Here is a 25,750-nt window from a genome sequence, read left to right on the forward strand (position 1 = left end):
ATATGAACTATAAAAGACTCATGTCAGCCTGGTCACAGGGCGAAGCAGAGTCTGACTGCTTTCTCCTTCAGGCAGTAGAGCCAGACTACACAACTTCTGGTCATCTTGGGAGAAGAGGGGAGCAGACTTTTGGTCAGTACTCCTTCTGAAGGAGGAGTAAAATTTCCTTTTATAGGGAAACCTCCTTTAGTTTTAGCTCCAATAGATCTCTCTCCCAGATCTAGAGAGGAGTCTAAGAGGCAGGCTATGCAATCAAACTTTATCTGAAGTTTGTTTGCAAGGAGGAAGGGGGGAAGAATGTGTCGGTTTCGGGCCGTGTGTTTTGGTCTCAGCTCCGCCCCTCTAATGTTCACGAAACTTATGCTAATTGTAGCAGAACACTGCACTCGAGATATCAGAGCCTCCCTGTATCTGGACGTTTGGCTTCTCAGAGCTCATTCTTTCAATCTTTCATAAAGGACCTTCCGATAATGTTGAGCCTATCAGAAGAATTGGGTCTTCCTGTTTACAGGTGTCTCTTCTGACACCAGGATGCTCAGCGCCACGTCTTATAGGATGTTCGGCGTCTTGCTCTGTTGGCCTCTCGGCGCCACGTCTCACAGGACGCTCGGCGCCACACCTTCTAGGACTCTCGGGGCCACGTCTTTCAGGATGCTCGACGTCGAAGATCTAGCATGAGGCATGACATTGAACATGAGAACCTCGGACTTCGTGATGACACTGGTTGAATCGAATGTCGAGATCTAGGACGCCTTAGTTCCGATCTCTTTGATCTTGGACGTTTTTATCGAGGGTCTAGCCTTAGAACAACGCAGCGACAGAGGCGGTGATCTTGGTTCCCTGATGCCAGAAGTCAGAACCTTTAAGAGATGTATCCTGTTAAAAACACGTCACTACTTCCGTCAGATCTTCTGACTCCATCACAAAAGATACTTTATTTAAGGGTGGTGATTCAGAGTCAAGTTTTTTCGGGCTTTTACGTCTTCCCTTAGAACGGTGCAAGCCGTCTTGAAACTGCAATCTTTTCTAAAGATACAGAAGTGTTCTGCGAGGAAGTGGATGAGTGTGTTGGGAACCCTCTCCTCATTGGGAGGGGTTTTTTTCAATATTTAACTTAGCCGGTGATTATATAGCTGCAACTCTGTTGCCCGACAGACAACTCTACGGTAAAAACTCGCCAGCGATCGCTACACAGGTTGCGGGTGTGCCCAACAGCGCCATCTGTCGTCCAGATACCCAGTACTCAATGTAAACAAAGACTCAATTTTCTCTCTGTCGAGCTATCGACAAGACGTACTTACTCGCTGTTGCTAAACTGGAGTTTTTCACATCTATTTGGTGAAGTACTATATTCTAGTTTTGAGCTTTCGCTATGCAGGTGTTTTATCTTCATCTTAAATCTTGAACTCGTTTTGGATAGATTTAATTATGGTGACAAAGAGAGTATGGACTTTCTTTCACTTTTAAATGGCCGACCCTTCCCTTAGACGGAAGTGTGTTTAGGCTTTTAGTAATTATCTTATCACGTTATAGATCTATATATTTTATATCTCCACCTTTATTAGGCCTCTTCGATTAACTTTCCATTTATTATAAACATATAAAAATAAATTTTAATGTTTTGTTTATAGGCGAACTTTCCTGAGAGTAGGCGGTCCTAACTTGGAAACCGAAGTTAATCAACGTTGAGCCCTTTATATCGTAATTAGCTTTTAAAGAGCTAAGGATTTAAAACTTTTTAAATGTAATATTTTATGAAAGAATTTCTTTGATAGTCTTCGTACTGTTTTCAAAGATGAACTAACGTTCAGTTTATTTATGCTACGCAGTTGTTGACGTTCAGGACGTTCAACATGCGCTCTATCGTTACGATAGAGAGAGAGTGTATCACGGTTTCACTTTGCAGTAAGAGTAAATCGATTCTGACGTTTTGTTCATTCTTTCTTAGCTTAAATGTTTTAAATTCTATTTTAAAGGAACTTTTTATTTGAAAAACCTTTCAGTTTTTTCCTTTAGTCAAATAACATGTTTTTTTGACGAAATATAATTGGGCTCTTCTCTTAGGTGCGAAATCAAGAGAGAAAGAGAGAGAGAGATAGAGACGGAGGGAGAGAGAGGAGAGAAAACGTTCCGTTCAAGCGGGTAACGTTGTTCTCGAGTTACTCTCGTCCCTAGTCGCTGTACGGGGAGGAAGGATAAAACGTTTTTAGTTTTTTATTCTCGTCCCCAGGCTATGTGCGGTGAGAGATTGAAAACGTAGTTATATGAACTAGTGTTTAGTCTCTTTCCCAGCCACTGATTTTTTTATCTTAAAATTACACTGTTTTTTGCTGGTATTAATGAGCTTGCATTACTTGTATACGACTGATTTCGCAATTACTACCTTTTAATGAAGGGTAGAATTGCGTGTTTCAGGTAGAAATCAGTAAAAGTTTCGATTTCAGTGAAATAAGTGCAAAACAGAAAATCGAAGTGATAAAGTGATATGCGCAAAGTGTTACAGTGTTGCGTCCGAGGGTTCGTCTGTTCGTGCCTGTCGTTCACCTAGTCCGGGACCTCTTGCATGCTCCCAAGCCCAGGGGAGAAGTAATGTCAAACGACTTATGGGTTCGAGAGGCCTTGATCAACGAACAGACGTTTTTCCCTCTATGGTATCGGGTGTATCTTACCAAGATCTCCCCTACCATAAGACGAGAGAGACGTTGTTTCTCCTCGTCATCCGAAGGCTTTTCGCATAAGAAACCTGTCACAAGGTTTTGAAGCCCTTAAGCGAAAGTCAGTCCTTTCAGGACAGGTCCAGCGTCCTGATTACAACCATTAGGACAGCTCTGACCCCATGCAGTCATCGGATAACTGCTCGCCGCCTAACAAAAGCGTAACACAGACTCCGAGAGTCTTTTTTTGTTGGCAAAGTGTTGCGGTCACAGACGTTACCCTCGTCTCTTACCACAACCATTTCCGTTGATCCTTAATGGGTTGTATGGCAAGACATGCAGTATATGCTTGCCTCCCTTATGGAAGACTATTCTGCCGATTAGTCCGTTGAGTCTAGCCGTTTATCTCATCGATATCCTGGCTTTCAGCCAACCTAACGTTCCTTTGTGCTTACTGTTGACGTTGGCGTAGCTTAGTCACGTCAGTCAGGTTGTTGAGAACCACACTCGATGCGGTCTCGTGTGGTTTTTGAGCCGCATTTGGACGTTAGGCCACTTGCTGATGCTCCTGTTGACGTTCAAGACGTTCACTAACAATCGGAGTTGACTTGTTTTGACGTTGTGCGTCAACCTCCGCATTCTAGAGTTGTTTTGACTGCTCAGTCTAGGCAGTCAAAGCAGTCTCGAGTGGACGCTGTGCGTCCTCACGCACCTGTTGTGGTTGACAGTTCAGTTGTTGACAGTTCACCGACTGTCAAGCAGTTACATGACGTTGCGTTCTGGTCCGCTACTAATGCACCAGTGAGTGTGGACTCTGCTTGTAAAGCATTGCCACCACGGTAGGTCTCTCCCTTGCTTGAGACTCAGCTTTTATCGGACAAGGTTCCTGTAGATGAGGAAGTTGCTGTTCCCCCTCCTACTGATATTCCCTTGAGGACTCTGTCAGATGGAGAGGAGCCTAAAACTGCTTAGCCCCCTATGGACTTTAATTAAATCATGATGATTTTTTTTAAGGATCTTTGTCCGGATCTTTTTGTAACTGCTGCTCCTCGTTCACCTAAACGTCAGAGCTTACACTAGGCCTAGCTACTTCGAAGCCGTTGTTTTTAAGCTAGTGCTCTCTCGCTCTCCTAGAGAGCTTTACGTTGGCTAGGCGACTGGTTTTTCACCAGGAGGAGTTTGGGGGATACAGCCTTTGCTTTCCCTTCTTTTAAACTGGTTTATAGAGCGAGAGTCTGATATGACAAGAGAGAAGTTCTCGGCTTGGGAGTTCATGCCTCTGCCCAGATAGACTTCTCAATTCTCGTAGCCTCTCCCTGGCGCCTGGCCAGGAGACGCTCCAAGTTTTTTACAGGTCAACCTCACAGCTGTTTTCGAGCCTTTGAAGTTTTGCTGTACAATTATGTCATGCATAACAAGGCTTTCAGGGATGGTAAGCGGTACCTCCTCAGTCGCTAACCCCGTCTGTTGCCGCACCTGCTCCCGTAGACCCTAAATGGGCTTTGCTGCAAGACATGCAGTCTAAGCTTGCGTCCTTGATAGAGGACTTTAATGCGGAGAAGGTTGATACCGAACCTTCTGGCCAACAACCTTCCAACCGGTCGGTTGTGCGCCCCGTTGACGCTGAGGTAACCTACTCGCGTCTGCCAGTTGAGGTGGTTCCTCCACCGATGCGACCCAGTGTGGGTTGCCAGCCGCACGTTGACGTTAAGCGACGCTCAGAGGTGGTTGTTGACGTTCAGGACGTTCAACAACCAGCAGAGGTGACTTGTTTTGACGCAGTGCGTCAACCTCAGCAACCCGGTAGGGTGTTGACTGCACAACCCAGACGGTCTAGACAGTCTCGGGTTGACGCTGTGCTTCCTCGCGCACCCATGGTTGTTGACAGTTCACAGACTGTGCATCAGTTCCATGATGTTGTGTCCGGCTCCGTCACGCATGCACCAGTGCGACCGGACTCAGCGAGCCAGACGTTGCCCACTCCGTTGCCGTTTCCTCATCAGTTTTCGGATGAGGAACCCTCTGATGAGGACGTTGCTGAACAACAAGACGATCAGCCCCCAGAATAGATCAAGCCCTGCTATCCATCCAGAAGATGCTGAAGAAGGAACGCTGCTCAGTCAGGCTGTGGATGAGTCTGGTAGGGACGCTGTCATCCGTGGAACATTTTGTGTCACTAGGAAGACTACACCTCCGTCCTCTTCAATACCATCTAGCTTTTCACTGGAAAAAGGACAAGACGCTAGAAGCGGTCTCGATCCCGGTTTCCGAAAAGATAAAGTCTTGTCTGACTTGGTGAAAGGACAATATCAACCTAAGAGAGGGTCTTCCTCTGGCTGTTCAGACTCCCAACCACGTTCTCTTCTCGGACGCATCGGACGTGGGCTGGGGCGCGACACTAGACGGTCGGGAATGCTCAGGACTGTGGAACTCGAGTCAGAGGAGCATGCATATCAACTGCAAGGAGCTGTTGGCAGTACATCTGGCCTTGAAAAGCTTCAAGTCTCTCCTTCGAGGCAAAGTGGTGGAAGTTAACTCGGACATCACCACGGCCTTGGCGTACATCTCCAAACAAGGAGGTACCCACTCACTGACGTTGTACGAGATCGCAGGGACCTGCTCATCTGGTCAAAAGGTCAAGACATCTCCCTTGTAACGAGGTTCATCCAAGGCGACTTGAACGTCATAGCAGATTGTCTCAGTCGGAAAGGGCAAGTACGGTAATTCCAACCGAATGGACCCTCCACAAGGATGTGTGCAAGAGACTTTGGGCCACTTGGGGTAAAACCATCCATAGATCTCTTTGCAACCTCGCTGACCAAGAGGCTTCCAATCTATTGCTCTCCAGTCCCGGACCCAGCAGCAATACATATAGATGCTTTCCTCCTAGATTGGTCACATCTGGATCTCTACGCATTCCCACCGTTCAAGATTGTCAACAAGGTACTGCAGAAGTTCGCCTCTCACGAAGGGACAAGGTTGACGTTAGTTGCTTCCCTCTGGCCCGCGAGAGAATGGTTCACCGAGATACTTCGATGGTTAGTAGACGTTCCCAGTAGTCTTCCTCTAAGGGTAGACCTTCTACGTCAGCCACACGTAAAGAAGGTACTCCAAAGCCTCCACGCTCTTCGTCTGACTGCCTTCAGACTATCGAAAGACTCTCGAGAGCTAGAGGCTTTTCGAAGGAAGCAGCCAGTGCGATTGCTAGAGCAAGGAGAGCGTCTTCCATTAGAGTCTACCAATCGAAGTGGGAAGTCTTCCGAGACTGGTGCAAGTCAGTGTCTGTATCCTCGACCAGTACCTCTGTAGCTCAAATAGCTGTTTTTCTCTTATACCTGAGAAAAGGACGATCCCTTTCAGCTCCCACGATCAAGGGCTACAGAAGCATGTTGGCATCGGTCTTCCGGCATAGAGGCTTAGATCTTTCCAAACATAAAGATCTGCAAGACCTCCTTAAGTCTTTTGAGACCACCAAGGAGCGTCGTTTGGCTACCCCTGGATGGAATTTAGACGTGGTACTAAGTTTCTTCATGTCAGACAGGTTGGAGCCGTTACAATCAGCCTCCCTGAAAGATCTCACTCTTAAGACTCTTTTCCTGGTATGCTTAGCCTCGGCTAAAAGAGTCAGTGAGATTCATGCCTTCAGCAAGAACATCGGATTTTCGTCAGAAAAAGCCACTTGTTCGCTACAACTTGGTTTTCTAGCCAAAAATGAGCTGCCTTCTCGGCCTTGGCCTAAATCTTTCGATATCCCCAGCTTATCGGAGATCGTAGGCAATGAACTAGAAAGAGTCTTATGCCCTGTTAGAGCTCTTAAGTTCTATTTAAAGCGTACTAAACCTTTACAAGGCCAATCTGAAGCTTTATGGTGTTCAGTTAAGAAACCATCCTTGCCTATGTCAAAGAATGCTTGGTCAGACTTTATCAGATTGTTAATACGAGAAGCTCATTCACATCTGAGTGAGGAAGACTGAACTTTGCTTAAGGTGAAGACGCACGAAGTTAGAGCTGTAACAACTTCCGTGGCCTTTAAGCAAAATATATCTCTGCAAAGTATAATGGACGCAACCTATTGGAGAAGCAAGTCAGTGTTCGCGTCATTTTACTTGAAAGATGTCTAGTCTCTTTACAAGAACTGCTACACACTGGGACCATTCGTAGCAGCGAGTGCAGTAGTGGGTGAGGGCTCAACCACTACAATTCCCTAATTCCTTATCCTTTTAATCTGTCTCTTGAAATGTTGTTTTTTTTATGGGTTGTCCGGAAGGCTAAGAAGCCTTTCGCATCCTGGTTGATTTGGCGGGTGGTCAAAGTCATTTCTTGAGAGCGCCTAGATTAGGGGTTTGATGAGGTCCTGTTGTATGGGTTGCAACCCTTGATACTTCAGATCCTAGGGGTCGATCAGCATCCTAAGAGGATCGCGAGGCTCCGTAAGGAAGACGTACTTACAAGGCAGAGTAATTGTTCAAGTCGACTTCCTTACCAGGTACCTATTTATTTTGTTTTTGTTATTTGGATAACTTCTAAAATGAAATAAAAACTCTTAGCTCATAAAAGTGTAAACATATATTGCTGGTCTCTACCCACCCCCCTGGGTGTGAATCAGCTATATAATCACCGGCTAAGTTAAATATTGAAAAATGTTTTGATAATAAAATAAATTTTTGAATATACTTACCCGGTGATTATAAATTAAATGACCCTCCCTTCCTCCCCAATAGAGACGCAGTGGGACTAGGAGAAAATTGAGTCTTTGTTTACATTGAGTACTGGGTATCTGGACGACAGATGGCGCTGTTGGGCACACCCGCAACCTGTGTAGCGATCACTGGCGAGTTTTTACCGTAGAGTTGTCTGTCGGGCAACAGAGTTGCAGCTATATAATCACCGGGTAAGTATATTCAAAAATTTATTTTATTATCAAAATAACATTTTCCCTGGGAAGGCTGAATCTTTCTTTGTGACCATTGATATGTCACTGTTCATCCTAGTTTTCCTGGACCAGGGTTCCTTTTCCGGCCAGTCAGAAGCTAGAAGCTATTGTCCTTGTGTGATTTTTCTTCGTCCTCTCCAATTCTACCTCAATCATTTTGGGACAAGGAGGGGATCTAGAGTCGGTATGCATCCCTTTTGGGATGCCAGAGGAAGTTGTTCAGTGGTGGAACGATCCGGTCAATCTTCCAGAAGGTCACTCCTTTGAACAGAGGAACTCAAACCTTGTGTTGTGTCCCAACACCTCGAACTCAGAGTGGGAGCAACACTGGACAGTTGGAAGCTTCGGAACTATGGACAGAGGATCGGAAGAGCTTCCTCATCATACGAGGAACTGTTGACAGTCCAGTTAACCTTCAAAAAACTTTGAAGGGTCAGTTTGGACAAAGTGGTGCAGGTCAATGTTGATAACACCGCAGTATTGGCTTTCATTGCCAAGCAAGGCGGAACCCACTCGAGGTTCCTTTACGGGACTGCGAGGAGGCTTCTCATCTGGGCAAAGGAGAAGAATGTAATCCTTCTAACAAGGTTCATTGTAGGGGGGAAGAACGTATGGCAGACAGCCTCAGCTGGAGAATGGACACTCCATTGAGTAGTCTGCAAGACTCTGTGGCGACTTTGGTGTCGTCCTTGTATAGACCTATTCGCGTTTTTGAAGACAAAGAGACTAGAATTTTACTGCTCTCCAGTGCCAGATCTCAAAGCAGTTCACATAGATGCTTTCCTGTTAGTCTGGTCCAATCTGGACGTGTACGTTTTTCCACTGTTCAATGTCCTTTGCAAAGTGATACAAAGTTTGTGTCACACGAAGGGACCAGGTGACTCTAGTTGGCCTTCTTTTCGTCCTCAAGAGGATGGTTCACAGAGATACTGGAATGGATGATGGGCTCTCCTAGAAGCCTTCCTTTAGAGTAGGTTTACTCAGACATCCTCTCTTGGAAAGGTACCTTTCAAGTCTCCTAGCTCTTCATCTAACTACCTTCAGTCTATCGAAATCTCAGAGGAGCTAGAGATTTTTTGAAGGAGGCAGCTAGGGTTTTTACAAGGCAATAGGGACTTCTACCATCAGGATTTATCAATTCAAGTGGGAGATTTTAGAGAATGGTGCAGAGTCAACTCTGTTTTCTCTTCCAGTATCTTTACAGCTCAGATTACTGACTTCCTGTTATATCTTCGAAGGAAGCTCATTTGTTCATCCTCTTCCATCAAGGGATACAGGAGTCTGTTAGCGACTGTAGTCAGACACAGTATCTTGGACTTTTCGAATGATAAAGTCCTACAGGTACTTCTCAAATCGTTTGAAACATCGAAACAACCAGGATTCACTAGCTTCGATTCTGGATATTGTCCTGAAGTTCCTTAGAGTGACAGGCTTGAGCTCTTGCATTCTTCTTCATTTAAGGACCTCACGATAAAAACTCTATTTTTTGTGTTAGTTATGAGACAGCTAAAAGAGTTAGTGAATTCATGCATTTAGTTAAAACATTGCCTTTCGAGATAACGAAGCTATCTGCTCATTGGAGTTAGGCTTCCTCGCCAAGAATGACCGCTCTTCTCAACCTGGGCCCAAGGCTTTTGAGTTTCCGAATCTTTCGGAGGTGGTTGGCGAGGAGTTGGAGAGAGTCCTGTGTCCAGTAAGAGCCCTAAAGTTCTATCTGGGCAGAATGTAAGAGTTGCGAGGCAAGTCGAAAGCTCTTTGGTGCTCGAGTAAGAAGCCCTCGTTACAGATGTCAAGAATGCCCTTTCAGTCTTCATCAGACTCTTATAAGAGAGGCTCATATGTATTACAGTGAGACTGGCCTCAAGTTTTTAAAGGTCAAGACGCATGAAGTTGGTGCTGTAACAACTTCAGTGGCCTTCAAGCAGAATAGATTGTGGCAGAGCATTTTGGACACTACCTTTTGGAGGAGTAAATCTATGTTCACTCCACACTATTTGAAACGTGTCCAGACTCTTTATGAGGACTGCCATTCTCTGGGACCATTTGTAACAGCTGACTACCGGCTATTGTAGACACCTCATTATAAGTTTTTTAACTGGTTAGTTCCAACTGAGTATTAAAAGACTTTGGTTTTTATAGTTAAGAAAATTATAAATTACTTAATTTTTTTTTTTGTGAGTTTTATTTAATTTACATTCCTTAATTGTCATCAAAGGGTGAAAAATGAGTGCGTTAATCTCAGCTGCTTGTTTTGATGTTACACCAGGTTTTAGGTATATATAGTAGTCGTGTATACAATTTAGTATGATTTTGCTGGGTTTTTATATTTGGGGAAACTGTATTTTTTATATAACCAGGAAACATACTGTATGTTACGATATAACTGACAATTCGTGATAACGGATAGCCTTTCCACCCTATTAGTCAGTTAGTCCAAGGTTCTACTGTAATTATGTATTAGATTTAGGATTCATTTAATTGAAACAGGAATATTTACGTATTAAGTTCAAAATTTAGGGTATGTACTGTATATATTAGCCCCTTCGCTACGATGACTTTGCTTGACATCAAAACGTGCATGGTACACACGGGGTCACGGATATGTCGTTTACAAATATAAACCATATGTAAGTTAAAATCACTTGTATATCCTATAAATGAGTAAAGCACATGGTTGTATATCACACAGTTTACACTTAGGAAAGTTCACTAAAACGGCTGCTCCCCTCCATGATATTAGCCCCTCCTTTATTTCTGATTTTGTAAGAGCTGTTTTAGTGTGTGTATGTTACCATGTAGAATCATACCATTCTCTCTAGCCAATGATGATATTCTCTACCTGAGGCGTTACCCAAACCTCCCAGCTGCGAGACATAGGGATCCTCACATCTCACCCCACCCACAACTGAAACACTTGCAATTCTAGTCTTTATTCATGATTATGTAATGGCTATTTTAATGTATTTCTACGGTGGTATTCATGTTCAAATCACACAGAAGGCATTCTGTATATTGCAACGCAGCTGTGTCGTTCTTCAACCATTCCCAGTTCTCCCCCTCGAACTCCCACCCATAACACCAGTCATGCAAGTTGTTGAAAGCTCTGTTTGGTTGAATTCCATCACACACTGATATCTAAAATCACACAGAATTATCTCCATACTGTACTATAAATAATTACTTGAAATGTCTAAATCCATTCTGTATATATCTTCCCCTTATTTTTTATAAATTTCTAATTTCCTACATTACTTATTTGCATTTCACAGATCTTAGGATATTTTCTCCATCGTATCACTTATTACATTTGTAATCCTGATAGCTGTAAATGTGATGACACATGGCGAGATTTATTTTTTCTTATTTTATTCCTTATTTTCTCAATTATCATTTCTACAAAATTTTTGTGTCAGATATATAATATATATATCATATTTGTATTGTTTATCGTTTTCACGAGTAAATGTTAGCCTACTGTTATTATTTCAATTTATTGACCTTTAACACTTTATTTGTCATGTTCTTTGTCATGCATTCCCTATTTTCACGCCTGTGAAATACTCAAAACTGGAGTTATCCAGTTCATAACATCAGTCACACGCAAGATGGAACGACAGAAGAACAAACTGACCTTTTGTTTAATATACTAAATTTATATTTTCTCTCTCTCTCTCTCTCTCTCTCTCTCTCTCTCTCTCTCTCTCTCTCTCTCTCTCTCTCTCTCTCTCTCTCTCTCTTTTTGGGGGGGGGGGTGTAGCAGAAATATGTTTGTTTAGTCATCAGAAGATAAACATTTTTGTTTATCTTATACTTTGTACAGTAATTATGTACTGTACTATAAAATACTTCTTGTGTCAAAGGAAACAAATGGGTATTTTCATTACATTTCTTTACAGTATAACATAAAGTCCATTATTACTGACGAGTAGTTGTAGATCTTTCAACGCCTATTTATTGTTGAATTATTACGGAATTACATAGTCGCTTCAATGAATATAGTTTTTTATACACAAAATCACTGTGCTTCACCATTATTTAGAGCCAAATGATATAAAAGAAATTTATGAAAAACTATTCTATGATCACTTCACAATGAGTGGAAAGAGTATTTTGGTTGTTTTAGAGTGAAATACAATAAAAAATAAAGCAAACTTTAGAAAACGTTATCCTGTAATCCGCAGTAAAATAAATAAACATGGAAATGTAGGTTACTATAGAGTAAGTGGGCATGTATATCCGATGGTGACAAATCTTGTATATAGCTACTGAGGGCAGATCCGCTGCCTCATAGTATTGAGGGATAAGTAGCACAACTAATTTAGATTGATATTAAGATTATTTTTTCATGGTGTTCTCATTTTTATGTAAGTGAAATTTTGATAGTGTAGTAGAGTATCCATGGCATAAAATTAGTGATAATGTTAGGTTTGAGATTAAAATAATATTAAAGGTAGAATTGTTTCTCGGAAGTGGATGTATGCAATTTTATGTATGTGTAGATATAGTGTTTGAATAAAGTAGGATATAAGTGAGTGGGTTTAATTCTAGTCCACAATGCCCCAATTTCTCACGATAGCTGTACAGTATTATCTTATATTTACAGTATTATTCCAGTTTGTAATAGTAGTTTAAGAGTGAATTCTTTTAACATCCCGAGTTTATGGTCTTTTATTATCTGCAGACTTTGAGTACCCGGTAAGTCAGTTGCCCTGTGAAACATATTTCATTATAGTAACACCCTGTCGTAACAACACTTTCATTTTACAAACAACAGATACTTCCACTGTACAGTGCAGAACTTAATTATTATTTTGACTTGGATACTGATGTAAGGTGTGATAAAAAGATATGTTATATTTAACATTTAAGGAGAATGGCAAAGAAGAAACTGATAAATGGTGAACCAGTGCAAAGAGGATCACTGTCTTACTGTACACAAGGGTGAGGAGGGCCAAATTTGCACTTCCACAGGTCATAGAAAGGCAGTATGTACTTGCAAGAACCAGCAAGCTCAACTTTCTTTGTTGATAAATTTAGATAACATGAATACTGTACAGTGTTTGGCCCTTCTGGACAAAGGGACTAAGATTAAAAGGAGTAAATCCAAAATTGCTCAAAATGAGTTCGTATCAGTCAAACTTAGTAAAGCAAGGTTGGTGAAATTTATGCATCATGCTGATGTGTACTATTCTAACCCTTTAAACTATAACCACAAATTGATAGATCATGGTCATATTCGGGAATACTCCCGAGGTGGTTATTACAGAAATGCCACTAGTGCACCTCATGTGATGCACTATAGGTACTGTATTACTTCAGGGGTTTTTGCAACATTTCTTTTGGACCCGAGCTACATTTGCTTTATATCCTTCTACTTTACCTTCAGTCTTGTTTTTTTTTTTTTTCCTTCAGCCAACTTTCACCTCAGGCTCTAGCACTGGGCTATTTAACCCAAATGCATAAATTCAAGACAATGCTCAAGAATAGTTACTTATAATTACTGTATCATCCAACAATAAAACATCAGAATGTATGTATATGGAGACATTTGGAATTCTAGTCAGGTCTCTATATAATTGATGGTTTTGATATGAAATGATTAATTAGAAACTAGAACCCTGAATATGAAATTACTATTTATGTAATTTACTTAATTGTTGTAATATATCTTTCAGGTCTACAAGAGTATATAGAAGCTCTTTCTCTGTATTACTTTTTAACCACTGATAAAATCATAGGCCACTCAGAAATACAAGATCGCCTCCGCTTCGGAACTAGTGAAGAAGACACTGATATTGTACCGATGAGTGTTTTGGTTCAACCTAAAGAGTATATATTAGGTATTGCAGATTTAACAGGAGAGCTTATGAGATTTTGCATTAAATGTGTAAGTACTGGTGATTTTGAGGTTTGTTACAGAATTTGTGATGTATTGAAAAAAATTCATGGAGGTTTCCTATCTCTTGGCTACATTCCAATGCGGGAATTGTATCATAAATTTACAGTTTTTAGATCAAGCTTACATAAAGTGGAAGAGGCATGTTATTCGTTACAGCTTAGGAAAAGTGAAGTTCCAGCTGAAATGCTTGGGGATGTTTTTGCCATGTATGATGCAGATGAAAATCGTCAAGAATTCATATAGTTTTTAAAAATGGACATACTGTATTGCTTCACATTGCAGGTCTTGCAGATAATATTACTAAATGGCTTCTTAACTTTGGAAGGCCATGAATAGTAATGAAGATTTATCGAGATTCAATTCAGTAGGGTGTGTTATGGCAGTGAAAACTAACCTTGACCAGTAGATATCTAAAGTACACTGTTCGAGTAAATTATTTTCATAATGAACCTTTTATTGAAAAGTTTAATCAGGGTTTAATTTAATGGTTCCACATACTGTAGGTAGAGAAATGCTTCAAGTGTGCTTTTTCAGTACAATCCAAAGGGTGGTAAATTCTTTTGGGGTCAAAAGGCCAATAAACACCAGGGGTCTAAAGTACCATAAATGTTAGCTTAAGAAATCAAATACAGTATAAAATATATCTGAGAGTTTTTATTTTTAAAACATTTTTTCATTTTTTGTTTTACTGATAATATAACAGCATACTTAAAGTAATTTATTAGTTTGGATTTCAAGAGAGTTAATTGTTATCAATTTTTGTTTTGATATTTTTACTGGTAATATTTGATAAGTCATAGAAATTTATCATCAGTTTGGATTTCAAGACTTGATTATTATTACACCTGTTTTCATAGAGATGAATAGACTTGTATTATGTTAACTCATATTTTATTATTTTTAAGTCTATACATGAAAAATATTTTTATTAATAATGTTTTGTAACATTTAAAAGCTATTTTGAATTTTGGCTCTCACAAAGTTAGGCTAATTATTTTGGTAATACATAGTTGTATTAGTAGTAGTAGTAGTAGCAGTAGTAACAGTAGTATTAGTGTCTTAACAAAAGTCTGTAGTATAGGATAAGAAATGGAATTAAAGGAGGAATATCAAGCTGTAAAGCTAGATCTTGACAAACTACAATAATGAAGGAAAGAGCAAATGAATTTACATCTGTAGAAATTTTTTATTACATATCCTATGTACTGAGTTGTGGTGTTGTGAAGTTTCTTAGAACCTTTTCTGTAGATGTTGCCAAAGGTTCTTCAACAAAACCCCCTTGCCCTCTAGCTGCATTGCATTGTCTCTTTTCACCCATGTGTAGTAAAACACTGCTTTTGTTAAACTAAAGTAGGATTAATCAAATATATATGAAAAAAATTAAGAGGGGCTGTTTCAGAAATATGGCAGCTTAGAATTTTCATGTTTAATGTAGTGCTTAAAATTTCTTTTTTGTTAAACACACTTCTGAATATTTTCATTATAATAAAAGCTTGACAAAATAATCTAGGGTAATTTATGTGCATAATACAATTAAAGAATGTTGTAAATACAATGCTCTGTTGTAAATCCTGTGTGAAAATTTATAATTTCAGTTTGATTTAAAAACCAAATAATCAGAAACAACTGATGAAATTAGCTTTGGAATGTTTCTGAAATTAGAATAGAATTGCTGGTAATATTGTTGAATATGTACATATATAAAAGAATATTTAGAAGATAAAATGTCTGAGAGAAAGAAGCAATAAATGTAATATAATAACTTAGACAGTAGAGCAAGTGTGGGAATGAGTGCCTCTGTTAGTCTAGGTAGTGTGAGTTCTCCCCTACCCAACAGAAAGGATAAAACTTATCTACTTGCAGCTACCTACCTTTTACAGAGATTTCCAGATGCCTTTAGGGTAAGAGGATAAACTTTCAATTTGTTTTTATTTTAATATAGTGTCAGGCATAATAACTTTTATTTGTGTTCAATCTACTAGAACCCAGACATGGATGATTCTATCTTCGATTGTCTTCTTACCATTATGGCTAAGATACAGAAAGATGCTAGAAAGGCTTCTTTTGTCTTTGTTGGTGATTTCAATGCTCACCATAGGAAGTGGTTAAGTTCTATCTCCTACTGATTGCCATAGCTTAAGAGCTTTAGACTTTGCCTCTGAATCAGGCTGTGAACAAATCATAAATGGAGGTACTCACAGGTCTGGTAATTGCTTGGACCTCGTATACACCGACTCCCCTGGCGTTATAACAAGTAAGGTTGGTTCTCTATTCGGGGACATCTGATCATGCCTTGATTTCATTAGTAGTGAAGACTGAGCAGCCTGTCCCTGATGTTTCATACTCTTGTAAAATTTATATGAAATCTCAAGCAGACTGGAATGGGATTTTGCATGATCTTATGTGCTTGAATTGGTCACAATTATATAGTAGTGTTGATCCTATTGTCCCTTTAAATGAGAATCTAGTCAACATAATTGATAGGCGTATCCCTTCTTATGTGCTAAGGCAATGAGTGAAGGACAAAACATGGTTCAATGATGATTGTAGATGTACTTATTTGGAGAAGCAGGAGGCCTATCATCTTTGGAAGGGTAACAGATCAGATTTGACTTGGAATAACTATACTCGCCTTAGAGCTTTTGCTCAGAGAGTTTATGCTTCAACTGAAAAGGAATACAATTCAACCATAAAAGAAACCCTTTCTGGCACAACTCAGGAACATGAATGGTGGTCTACCCTTAAATCTGCACTCTTTGGTGTAGATGCAACTGTTCCTCCTTTACTTAAACCAGATGGCTCAGTCACTCGCTGTCCAAAGGAAAAGGCAACCCTTTTGGCTGATGTTTTTGACAGTAAACAGAGTAATGAAAAACTTGAACTTCCTCTTTCCTGTTTTCCTGAAGCTAAACTAACTAGTTTAGCTTTTCGATCTCATGAAATTAAAGTTCTGTTGATGGACCTTGATGTTTATGGAGGTGTAGACCCAAATTGTATTTTTCCTTTGTTTTTTTATAAAGACTGCAGATTTCTTAGCTCCAAAGTTATCTGTTATTTTGCGCAAGTTAGCAAGGAGAGGAGCTTTTAACACTTGTTGGAGAATTGGTAATGTTACTCTATGTAAATGTGTTTGTGGTAGCTCAAGTCCAACCGATTATCACCCAATTTCCATAACTCCCATATTATCTAAAGTATTTGAACGTCTTCTGGCAAAACGTCTTAATAGGTTTGCTGAAAGTAATCATCTATTCCCTAGTTTGCAATTTGGTTTTTGTTAAGGCCTTTGAGCATATAATGCCCTTCTTGCAATCTCCAATGCTATACAGAAATCCCTTGATTGTGGTCAGGAAGTTCGTATGATTGGCCTCGGTTTTAGTGCTGCCTTTGACCGTGTTAATCGTGAGGCCCTTGTTTTCAAACTCAAACAGTTGGGAGTGGGTGGGTCGTTTCTTAGCATTATATTTTTTAAGTAATAGACCTCAAAGTCGTTGATGGGCACCATAGGAAGTGTAGGAATGTGATATCTGGTGTTCCACAGGGTAGTGTTCTTGGCCCATTACTTTACATACTATATACACGACATGTGGTTTGGCCTAGAAAACAAGCTTGTTGCATATGCAGATGATGCTACTCTCTTTGCATCAATTCAATCTCCTGAATGTAGATCTGGGGTTGCTGAATCCCTTAATAGAGATCTAGCTAAAATTAGTGCATGGTGAAAATTATAGGGTATGAAGTTGAATCCTAACAAAATTCAAAGTATGATTGTAAGTAGGGCAAGGACAGTGGCTCCTCAACATCCGGATCTCAGCATTGATAGTTTCTTTAACTTTGTATGACTTGAAATTTTAGGTGTGATTCTTGACAGCAAATTTACTTTTGAGAAATTCTTTGGGCCTGTGTCTCCAGTTGCACAAAAAATTGGCTTATTGAGAAGTCTTTCAAGATTTTCGGTGATCAATCTATTCTGAAAGGTGTTTTAATTCTTTCTTTCTACCTTGTTTTGAGTATTGTTCTTCTGTCTGGTCTTCATCTGCCGATTATCATCTTAATTTGTTGGACAGAAACTTACGGTCTATTAAATTGATCTGAAACTTGGTCTATTAAATTTCTTATTCCTGATCTAGATATTAATCTTTGGTACTGTCGTTCAATTATTTCATTATGCATGTTGCATAAGATTTTTCATAATTCTGACCATCCTTTATGTTCAGATTTTCCTGCACAATTCCATCCTGTTTGTAATACTAATCAGGCAGTTAATTTTAATAGCCAGGCCTTCTCCATCATGAGGCTCAACACTACACAGTATTCTAGAAGTTTTATTCCAGCTGTGACCAAGTTGTGGAATGGTCTTCCTAATCGGGTAGTTGAATATGCAGAACTTCAAAAGTTCAAAGTGGCAGCAAATGTTTTTATGTTGAACAGGCTGACATAAGTCTTTTTATAGTTTATATATGACATACCTGTTTTGATGTTACTGTTTGTAGAATGATTTATTGTTAATTTGTTCACATTTATTTATTAACCTATTTCCTTTCCTCACAGGGCTATTTTTCCCTGTTGGAGCCTTTGGGCTTATAGCATCTTGCTTTTCCATGTAGGGTTGTAGCTTGGCTAGTAATAATAATAATACTCTTAATAATCTGTTGCATAAACAAATCACAGTGTATTTTATTGTTATGAGCACACATGCTCTTGTGATAAGAATTTATTGACACTAGTCATTTTAAAGAACCATGTGAGTTTTATTATGTTGGTCTTTTGTATAGCATAAATGTTAATTTCCAGAAATTTCTCTTCATTATCTATGTAATAACAGCAATGATCTTATTTGGAATCAGGAAATTTGGAAGAGACTTATAGTCAGCCACTATGTATATTTTACTGCTTTTAATAATTTTATCAGTGTTTGTGAATGAAAATGTAATATATAGGCTTAAATTTAAATGTTCCCTTCAACAATACATTTGAAACATTAGAATGTTTTGTTTTTAAGGTAGAGGAAGGTTAAAAAAATTATACTTTGGTGTATACATGTAGATTGCTCTCAGTTCCATTTTGGTGTATCCATGCAGGTATCTTTCTATTCGTAAGACTTTGGTACAGAATAAGTATAGAAACTATCCATTAAAATGTATAACATACCAAGCTAATTTTTAACTATGATTAAGCTTGATTTATTTAAAAGTCCAAAATATTGATTTGTTTCAACACAAATACTTACCTCGAACAACTTTCTTAGGAGATACCTGTAATCTCCTCTCTACCGACCAGAGTTTTGTGTAGTATACCCTACACCCGTTTTCTATGGAGGGCTAACCCGGGAGTGAGAGAACGTGCCCCGAGGGTAGCCTTGAGCTAGGTCGAGGTCCGCTTGGGTCCCGTTAGTCAGTAAGTTCTCTGGTCGCGACGTGATACCATACTTTCACGTCGCTCTCGTCTCTCTCGACCCTTTGTGTCCGCCTCGTGTGTCCCGCGTGGTATCTTTGTGCTTATCCCTTGTGTTCTTGCGTGTTCACTACCCTTCCTTGTGCTTCCCAAGTGTATCCCTTTGATTCCCTTTGTTCCTGTGCCTTGTGGTTGTGTGCTATGGAGCAGATCCGCCGTTGTCCTGGGCCTAGAGCCGAAAAGTCGTGTGGAGCGTTCCTTTCCAAGCCCGAAGTAGACCCTCACTCCCTTTGCTCTTCCTGTAGGGGCAGGATGTGCTCGCCATCGGATACGTGCATTGAGTGTGTTAGTTGGAGTGAGATACAGTGGGTGCGTTACGGCACTAAGAAGAAGTCGTCGTCGAAACGTTCGCCCAGGAAATCTAGCATCTCTTCGCCGTTACCGTCACCCAGTGGATGGTCTGACGGGGCTTCTGTCTCAACTTCCCCTACCCAGAGTAGGGGACGAGGTAAGTCCGTTGCGGGGAAAGAGCCGAGGGTTCTTCCCCAGGAGTCTAATGTGTGTGAAGTGGGGGTTGCTGGGACTTCTCAGGCTAGTGGGGGGCCTGGTAGTGCTGTGTCTGGGGGTTCTGGAGACTCTGCCCTTGTGCTTGGGGGGCACGTTTCCTCCGACGACCCCTTGTGGTGTAGTAATGTGGTGCCTGTTTCTTCGCCCGCTTCGTGGGCCTGTGTTTCAGGTTCTTCAGCGGCTGGTGACGCCCAGGGTAAGTTGGACTCCACGGTAAGTGAGCCCTTCGGGTGGAAGATCCCTAAAACGCCAGGTAGGTCCCCAATGCGGATGGAAGAGGGGCTGGATACCTGGTTCCCTAGTGTAGGGCGCCAAACCTCTTTTTCCAGCTCCTCTGACGGCGGTTCCAGAAACCTTCCTACAACCCTCGACCTCTGGTACGCAGCAAGTCGCGAAGCCCTCCGTAGCCCCCGCTTCTGCCCGTCGTGCGGGTGGTACAGTTTCGTCGGGCTCTTCGGATGGTGGGGCTTCGTTCTCTTCAGAAGAGGAAACCAGGAGGAGACATCGGCGCCGAAGGGAGCGGTCCAAGAGCAGGCGTTCCCGCTCAAGATCCCGTTCGAGGTTCAGTAGGAGACGGTCCCGCTCTCCATGGAAGAAGTACAGGAGGAGTAGGTCCCCCGATGGTGATTGGGTCTTCGTTCCCCGTAAGTCTGAATTGCAGCGTTCCCCGGACCGGCAGTCCAGGGATTTCTCGCCACGAAGGCCATCCTCCAGACGCAGATATGACCCTCGCAGGGAGAAATGCGAGAAGGCCGCTTCAGGCAGGCGTAAGGCCGCGAAGCTTCCGGTTCACCCCGCCCAGCAGGGGGAACTGTGCTTCCTTACGGGAAGCCTGGCCGAATCAGCACAGCTGGTTCGGCCCTCGGACTTAACGGAACGGTTCCCTCCGTCGGGTCAGCCCACGGGATCCGTGTCCTCGTCCCCCAGAGAGAATACACGAACGGTAGTCCTCGCCGGCACGGCGATGCCAGTTCTGACCCCCGAACCTGGTGCGGAGGCTCCCGCCGGGGAAGACCGGTACCACCATAGGGGAGTGCCTGTTGTTCCACAACCGAAGCGCCCGGTGGGAGTGCCCGGTGACCCGGCTCCTCGGGATCAGGCGGAAGGTGCTGCGGACGGTAGAGAAGGTTCCCCGACCGAGGACTCGGCCTATCGGAAGGTTATAGGCCTGATTCGAAGGCATCATAGGATTGAAGAACCGGTTCCAACCGATGAGGACTACTGGAGGTCCAGCCTGACCCGCTTGATGCAGGCACCCGTCCAACAGAAAACCTCCCTGGCCCTGCCTGTGGCCCGAGATCTCGTCCTAGGACGGGCCCATGTCGATAGAGTTGTGGCAGGCAATGCCGAAGCTCCCAAAACGCAGAGCTCCTCGAAGTTGCTCCAAGGGCTCAAGGCACAGAGTAGGTTTTATGTGCCAGAGGGACAACGACCTGGAGCCTGCCCTCGACATTCTGGGACAGGGTGCCACGGAGAACAGAGCCTCTTCAGCCCCGATTTGCTTTTCACAGTCGGAGGCTGCGATGATGGAGGAGATGTCGAAAGACTTGGTGCACGTCTCCTCTTGGTTGGACTGGTGGGCTTCCACACAGGTAGGTGTTCAAGCCACATATGACTTGACGGACCCGGAGCAGCAAAACCTCCTGAGAGAACTTATCATCTCCGGGGGCAAGACCCTGAAGTTCCTCACGTATCAGTCCCTGTCCCTGTCAGCGAATTGGGTTCTGCGCAAAAGGGACACTATTCTGGCGAAGCTTTCCTGGAAGGTCCCAGACAGGGAGGCGAGGGCTATGAGGAGCCTTCCTGTGTGGGGTGACTCCTTGTTCCCCTTGAAAGAGCTAGAAGAGATCATGGAAAAGGTGGCTAAACGAAAAGAAGTGAACGCTCCCAGGCCTCAACCGGTAAGGAGGCCCCCCTACAAGAGATCAGCATCAGACGGTCCCTCTACGTCTCAGGCCCTGCCTAACCTGACGAGGAGAGAAGCCCCTTCTTCCTTGTGGGCTTCAGCGCCTCAGCCCCCCCGTAGAGGAGCTCCAGCAGCTTCGGCCTCGTTTAGAACAGGGTATTCTGCCTCCAGGAGAGGCCGTTCAGGCCGCTCCTCCAGGAGGAGGTAGAGTGGGAGGGCCCCTACTCCTGCCCAAGCCTCAGGTTGGGGGATGCCTCAGACTACATTGGCAAGCATGGAAGGCTCACGGAGCAGAGCCCTGGACAGTATCCGTACTGAAGGAGGGGTACAGGCTACCGTTCTTAACAGAACCCCCCCCCCCCCTTAAATTCTGGCCAGCCTGTCGGAGTGGCTGGCACCCAAGGACCCGTTGAAGAGGGCGGCTCTTCAAGAAGAGGTGTCCACGATGTTGGAGAAGGGCGCCATGGAGGAGGTCCTGCACCCAGGGCCAGGTTTCTACAGCCGCCTGTTCCTGGTAGAAAAGGCGACGGGGGGGTGGAGACCGGTGATAGACCTGTCAGCTCTCAACAAGTTTGTGCGAAAGACAGATTTCAAAATGGACACTCCGAAGTCGGTCTTGCTGTCCTTGAGGGAGAAAGACTACATGATGACCATAGACCTCAAGGACGCATACTTCCAAATCCCGGTCCATCCCTCAAGTCGGAAGTTTCTCCGGGTGAAATGGGGTACCCAGATCCTGCAATTCAAGACCCTCTGCTTCGGGTTGTCGACAGCTCCCCAGGTATTCACGAGAGTCTTCACGACAGTCTCGGTGTGGGCTCACGAGCGGGGCATTCGCCTCATCCGGTACCTGGATGACTGTTTGCTTCTTTCCTCCTCAGAGGACGTTTTGAAGGAGCAGGGTATAAAACTTCTCCAGTTTTGCAAGGTTCTGGGTATCATGATCAACCCAGAAAAATTGAACCTATCTCCCTCCACCAGAATGACCTATTTGGGGATGACACTGGATTCCCTACTAGTGAAAGTTTTTCCGTCAGAGGAGCGGGTAAGCAATCTTATGAAGATCCTTCTTCCTTTTCTGTCGGGGCAACCCAGGAGGGCGAAGGACTGGCAAAGGCTAATAGGTCATCTGGTGTCGTTGGAGAAACTGTTTCCCCAGGGGAGACTCAGACTCAGGCCGTCCAATGGAACCTGAAGAACTTCTGGAACCAACTGGACTCGCCCCAGAAATTAATTCCAGTCCTGCCAAACACAATACCCTCCCTGGAATGGTGGCATTGCCGGTCGAACTCGCTCAAGGGGATGCCCTTCACGACCGAACCTCCCGAGTTGCTCCTATTCACAGACGCCTCCAACCAGGGATGGGGAGCCCATCTCCTCAACGGGACGGCGAGAGGAACCTGGATGGACGGGGAGAAAGGCCTACACATCAATGTCCTAGAGTTGAAGGCAGTCCAGAAAGCTTGCCTGCACTTCATCGATCTACTAAGGGGAAACACTGTGGCGTTGATGTGCGACAACGCCACAGTGGTAGCGTACATAAAGAAGCAAGGAGGCCTAAAATCAAGGGAGTTGTGCGATCTCGCCCTAGAGATCCTAGATTGGGCGGAAGCTAACCAGATAGTGTTATTGGCAAGGTTCATCCCCGGGAAAAAGAATGTCCTAGCCGACGGTCTCAGCAGGATGGGTCAGATAGTAGGAACAGAATGATCCCTCCTCCCAGAAGTAGCCAGGCTCATCATTCAACGGTGGGGTTCCCCGGTGATGGACCTCTTTGCAACCAAGCTGAACGCACAACTCCCCGTGTATTGTTCTCCTGTCCCAGACCCAAAGGCAGCCTTGGAGGATGCCTTTCAGCACAAGTGGGACAACCTAGACGTGTACGCTTTTCCCCCCTTCACGTTGATCAGGCAAGTGCTCAACAGAGTAAGGGCTGCCCGGAACTTAAGGATGACTTTGGTAGCGCCCTGGTGGCCGGAGAGAGAGTGGTTCGCAGACCTAAAAAACCTGACAAACCATCCTCCGTGGCCACTCCCCGACAGGCCAGATCTTCTACAATAGCCACACTTTCTCAGGTTCCACGACAACCCACAGTCTCTACGCCTTCACGCCTGGAGACTATCGAGCGCCTCCTGAGGAAGGGAGGATATTCGTCAGGAACGGCTAAGAGGATGTCGCGATACCCGAGAAGGTCGTCGGCAGCGGTCTACCAAGCGAAGTGGGCCTCTTTCACGAAGTGGTGCGCTTCGAAGCGCATAAAACCCCTCAAAGCCTCAGTCCCAGATATCGCAGACTTTCTAGTATATCTCAGAGACGAGATAGGGATGTCAATCCCAGCTATAAAAGGAGTACGGTCAGCCTTGGGTCAAGTCTTCCTTCTGAAGGGCATCGACCTGGGCTCCTCTAGACACATCTCTATGCTTGTCAGGAGTTTTGAACAGTCCTGCCCCCCTCAAACTGTTAGGGTGCCTCAGTGGGACTTAGCTAGGGTCCTGAAGATGTTAAGTAGCCCCCCGTTCGAACCAATGAAGGATATTGTAGACAGGGTTCTCACTCTCAAGACAGTCTTTTTGTTGGCCTTGGCCTCTGCGAAAAGGGTAGGTGAGATCCATGGGCTGTCTTATGACGTCTCTCATTCGAAGGGGTGAAAAGAGATCTCTTTCAAGTTCGTCCCTTCGTTCGTGGCGAAAACCCAGAACCCAGCAGTCTGGGATCCTAAATTCGAGGGGTTCTCTCTGCCAGCTATTCCTAGGACTGGGAATCCTGAGGATTTGAGGTTATGCCCTGTCCGTGCCATTAGAAAATACCTTGAGAGGACTGCACATCTCCGGCCAGGCATCAAGAGCCTTTTCGTCTCCACAGGTGTTACAAAGAAGCGGGTATCGAAGAATACCATATCCTTTTGGTTGAGACAAGTTATTGCCAGGGCCTACAAGGAGGAGGGACTAGCCTTGCCAGGTACTCCCAAGCCCCATGACATCAGAGGTCTGAGCACTTCCTTAGCCTTTGAGAAGAACATGGCAGTGGGCCAGAACCTTCGAGCGGGCACCTGGTCGAACCAGTCGACCTTTACTGCCCATTACCTCAAGGATTACTCAAGAAGGTCCTTAGACGCGTTCTCCATTGGGACAGTCATCTCCGCGCTCCAAGTGATTTAACGGTAAAGCCCCAGGCACAATCGTTGATAGCAAAACCAGGAGACACAGGTTCGTTCCTTTTCACCCTAATCCCCGTTTCCTATCCCTATCGGAGATAACCACACTTATGTAACCAATGAAGAACACGTCTCTGCAACTTTGTTACTGGACTCAACATCAGAAGATTTTTCAAAGGGTGAGTACTTAGACACTAACGTGAGCTCTTTGTGTAGTTTACCCTACCGTCCGTTTCCCAGTTTGTTTTTTAGAACCTAGTTCATATCTAGGCTTCTTGGCATCCGCTTTGCTGGGTCTGAAGGTCAGGAAGCCACTCCCACCTCCTAAAGTGTAAGTCTCCTAAGAAAGTAGTTCGAGGTAAGTATTTGTGTTGGAACAAATCAAAAATTTTAAGTAATTTTCATTTTTCCTAACATACTTACCGAGAACTACTTTCGGGTAATGGCCCTCCCTACCTTCCCCGAGTGCCTTTCTGCCCTTGCAGGGACTTTTTGCAACATCCGAGGAACTTACTGACTAACGGGACCCAAGCGGACCTCGACCTAGCTCAAGGCTACCCTCGGGGCACGTTCTCTCACTCCCGGGTTAGCCCTCCATAGAAAACGGGTGTAGGGTATACTACACAAAACTCTGGTCGGTAGAGAGGAGATTACAGGTAACTCCTAAGAAAGTAGTTCTCGGTAAGTATGTTAGGAAAAATAAAAATTACTTAAAATTTTTTATATCTATGATATAAAATAAACTGTAGAATTGTGCAATACAGTATCCAATTTATATAATTTGTAAGTGTTCTGCTCCATTACAGCTATCAGTGATTGATTGCATTAAAGTCGTGTTTTTATGTTGAGTCTTTGCAATGTGACGGCTAGAAAATTCATAGGTGGGAAATGTAATTTGGGCTAAAAAAAATATCATTTCTACCAGTGTTGTATTCAATTTGGAGAATGCTTGTTAAGTTCTAGCTTTTATGTTACCAGATGTCTTAGACAAGTTCTTAGCCGAGGCAGAATTTGGGTTTGAAAGAAAGTGACCAAGCACCTGACAGAAGAAATAACTGTTAGGATGTTTGTCAGGCCTTGGAAAGGAAAGAAAACATTAGCCAGCCCTTCAGTCCTATAAATTCTGACGATCTTTTCAAAAAGATGAAAAACATGTGACGTTTTACACATGTATTAAAGATTCTTTTTAATTTCATTTTATTTTTCAAACTTTTACTGAGAAGCATGGATGAAATAATGAAATGGC

At 43.2% G+C, this 25,750-nt stretch overlaps 1 protein-coding gene across 1 annotated transcript in view; it reads left to right on the plus strand.

Annotated features, from left to right (window-relative positions):
- The window catches only part of Trax (Translin associated factor X), a 117,564-nt gene extending 103,435 nt beyond the window's left edge, over positions 1-14,129 (plus strand). Inside the window, exon 4 of the mRNA XM_068351874.1 lies at positions 13,263-14,129. Within this exon, the coding sequence (XP_068207975.1) occupies positions 13,263-13,729 (467 nt within the window). The 3' untranslated portion in view covers positions 13,730-14,129. The remainder of the gene's footprint in view (positions 1-13,262) is intronic.
- The last annotated feature ends 11,621 nt before the right edge of the window (positions 14,130-25,750 follow it).

Source organism: Palaemon carinicauda, chromosome 28 (genome assembly GCF_036898095.1).
Source record: "Palaemon carinicauda isolate YSFRI2023 chromosome 28, ASM3689809v2, whole genome shotgun sequence".
Taxonomy (NCBI): Eukaryota; Metazoa; Arthropoda; class Malacostraca; order Decapoda; family Palaemonidae; genus Palaemon; species Palaemon carinicauda.